Source organism: Adiantum capillus-veneris, chromosome 23 (assembly GCF_014529385.1).
Source record: "Adiantum capillus-veneris isolate H3 chromosome 23, ASM1452938v2, whole genome shotgun sequence".
Lineage (NCBI taxonomy): Eukaryota > Viridiplantae > Streptophyta > Polypodiopsida > Polypodiales > Pteridaceae > Adiantum > Adiantum capillus-veneris.
The window spans coordinates 45,557,438-45,559,775 of NC_140953.1; the positions used below are offsets into that span (position 1 = coordinate 45,557,438).

General features: G+C 52.5%; 1 protein-coding gene across 1 annotated transcript; it reads right to left on the reverse strand.

The window, feature by feature from the left end:
* Positions 1–215: 215 nt before the first annotated feature.
* LOC147427731 (uncharacterized) lies at positions 216–2,047 on the reverse strand. The gene has a single exon (XM_086496725.1). It carries the CDS (start codon positions 2,028–2,030, stop codon positions 462–464), a length of 1,569 nt encoding a protein of 522 aa, XP_086352851.1. The 5' UTR covers positions 2,031–2,047; the 3' UTR covers positions 216–461.
* Between the last annotated feature and the right edge of the window lie 291 nt (positions 2,048–2,338).

The window sequence follows — 2,338 nt, forward strand, 5'->3', positions numbered from 1 at the left end:
TCAGAAAAAGAAAAAGTTGGCCTTAGCCTTGCCCCCTCCTCCTATCATCCCTCAGCTGCAAACGCACTGCGTGCAAGAATTGTGAGCGGCTTGTTGTGAAAGAGCACGTGGAGAGCCGAAGAGGAACTCTGCAAAGATTCCTATTAATGGGAATTTTAACAATTCGTTGTCACATATTTAGTGGAGACCAATAAGCAACACATTACTCTGTCCTCTCACACCTCTACAAGCAATAGTTTATAGGTACACAATATAGAGTACATGAATAGGGAAAATTTGAGGTGAAGCTACCCTCGTTTTCATACTTGGAGTGTTATTGGGCAGGCAGCCCATTTTGGGGAAGGCTACTATGAGCACAAGAATCCTACAAAGAATGTGCATTGGTGGTAGAGTATAAAGTCCGTGCGTGTGTAGGTGGGAGGGCGGTAGCTGAGAGAGCTTCCGGTTGTCGGCTATGGAGATCAAGGTCGGAGTTTGTGGGGTCGCAGATTAGCGAACTCATCAGCCTCTTCGCGTGATTTCCACCATTTCCTTGCGACAAAGACAACAGCCGCGGCGGCGACGATGACGACAACGCTGATGCCTGCGGCGGCCCCCTTCGAGATGCCCCCGCTCTTGCCTGCTGACGCAGAGAGGTCGGACGATGCAGGTGCAGGAGCCGGAGCAAATATACTCGTGTCGTCCACCACTGTCACACAGTTGCGTATACCTGTGAGAAACTTTGATTTGAGGGCGGTGTGATTGTAGCAGAGGCCAGAATTTTCGCCCAGCTTGAGTGTGGTAAGCCTGTTGAGGAAGGTAGAGTTGAAGGGGATGGGCCCTGTGAGTTCATTCTGGCTGAGGTCGAGATACCGCAGTGTTCGGATGAGGGTGATGTTTGCGGGGATGCTGCCATTGAGCTTGTTGTTACTCAGATCCAGGCGTGAGCAGTTTCTCAGAGATGCGAGGGACCCCGGTATGGGCCCTGAGAACTGGTTACCACTCAAATCGATGTATTGCAGTTGTTGCAAGTCACCGAAAATGTTTGGCAGCACCCCCTTGATCTGGTTATCACTCAAATCGAGATGCTTGAGACCTGACAGGGTTCGCATTTGCGACGGTAGCGTTCCCCTTATTGAATTTCCTGATACGTCGATGTATTCGAGGCCTTCAGGCCATGTACTTTTTGGTAGCACTCCCGGCATGTTCGTCCTTGACATGATCAGCTCTGTTAGCCCCTTAATAGGCTGGATTATGATGTGCAAATTACTCACACTCAGCTCCACATCCGTGACAGAGAGCTCTTCCAGCCCTGTGAACTTCGACAGCCACACGCCTGATAGTTTATCTGCCTTCATATTGGTTCCTGTCTTGCCCAGACTGTCGTCGCAAATGAACGTTTTGAGCGACCCTGCCAGAGCCTCGGGCACGGGCACTGGCTTCACAGAGCAATTTACTAGCTCTAGACTCTGGAGGCTGGTAAGGTTGGCGAGCACTGCTGTGGTGAAATTGGCGGTGTGCGGGCAGTTTTTAAGGCTGAGAGATGTCAAGTGACGGGGGGGATCGGAGTCATCACAAAGGAGGATGTCGCTGGAGGTTTTACAGGGGTGTGCTGCATCAAATGGGACTTTGAGTTGGTGCAGGGCGGCAAGCTGTGAGATATCAAGGTCGGAGGGAGAAACGGCGGCAGGAGCTGGGGCGGGGGTTGGTGGCAAGGAGGGGGGAGGGGATTTGGATTTGGGAGGCGGTGCTGTGGGTGGAGGGGTGGACTTTGGAGGAGCTGCGGGAGGCGGTGAGGTAAGGTTAGCTGCCGCGTTGGGAGGCGGTGATGCAACCTTGGTGGGAGGAGGGGCAGCAACAGGTGGTACGGCAGTAGGCTTCGGAGGTGGTGCCGCCACCACAGCTGGTGGTGGTGAGGCTTTTGGGGCGGTGGCAGCAGTGGGAGGTGTGGAAGCTTTTGTGGCTGTAGGAGGTGGAGCTGCTGCCTTGCTGGCTACAGGCGGCGAGGCTGCGGCCGTTGTCGGAGCTGTGGCTGGGGCACTTTGTCCCATGACAATGCTGATGGGCACCATTGTTACACACAACCATAATGTAAATACCTGCATTCTCTTGATAGATTTGCTGCTTCTGAGATATCCCATTTTAGCCCTTTCTGGCATTTCTGTCAAGTCTTGCAAGGCCAATGGATCTGTGGCAGCCTGATGCTAGAGCAATGGGATTAGTCCGTGTGCATGGACAATGGGCTGATCCGACTAATAGAGCTTCTGAAGCACATTGGATCGATGAGCCACCACAGATAAGAGACGCAAATGAGAGAGATGGGATAATCAATTCTAATGCTAAAGCTGTGAATTTGCAG

Bases quoted from the DNA above. Each gene is read 5' to 3' on its own strand.
- LOC147427731 (XM_086496725.1), bottom strand. From the start codon at position 2,030: ATGGGACAAAGTGCCCCAGCCACAGCTCCGACAACGGCCGCAGCCTCG.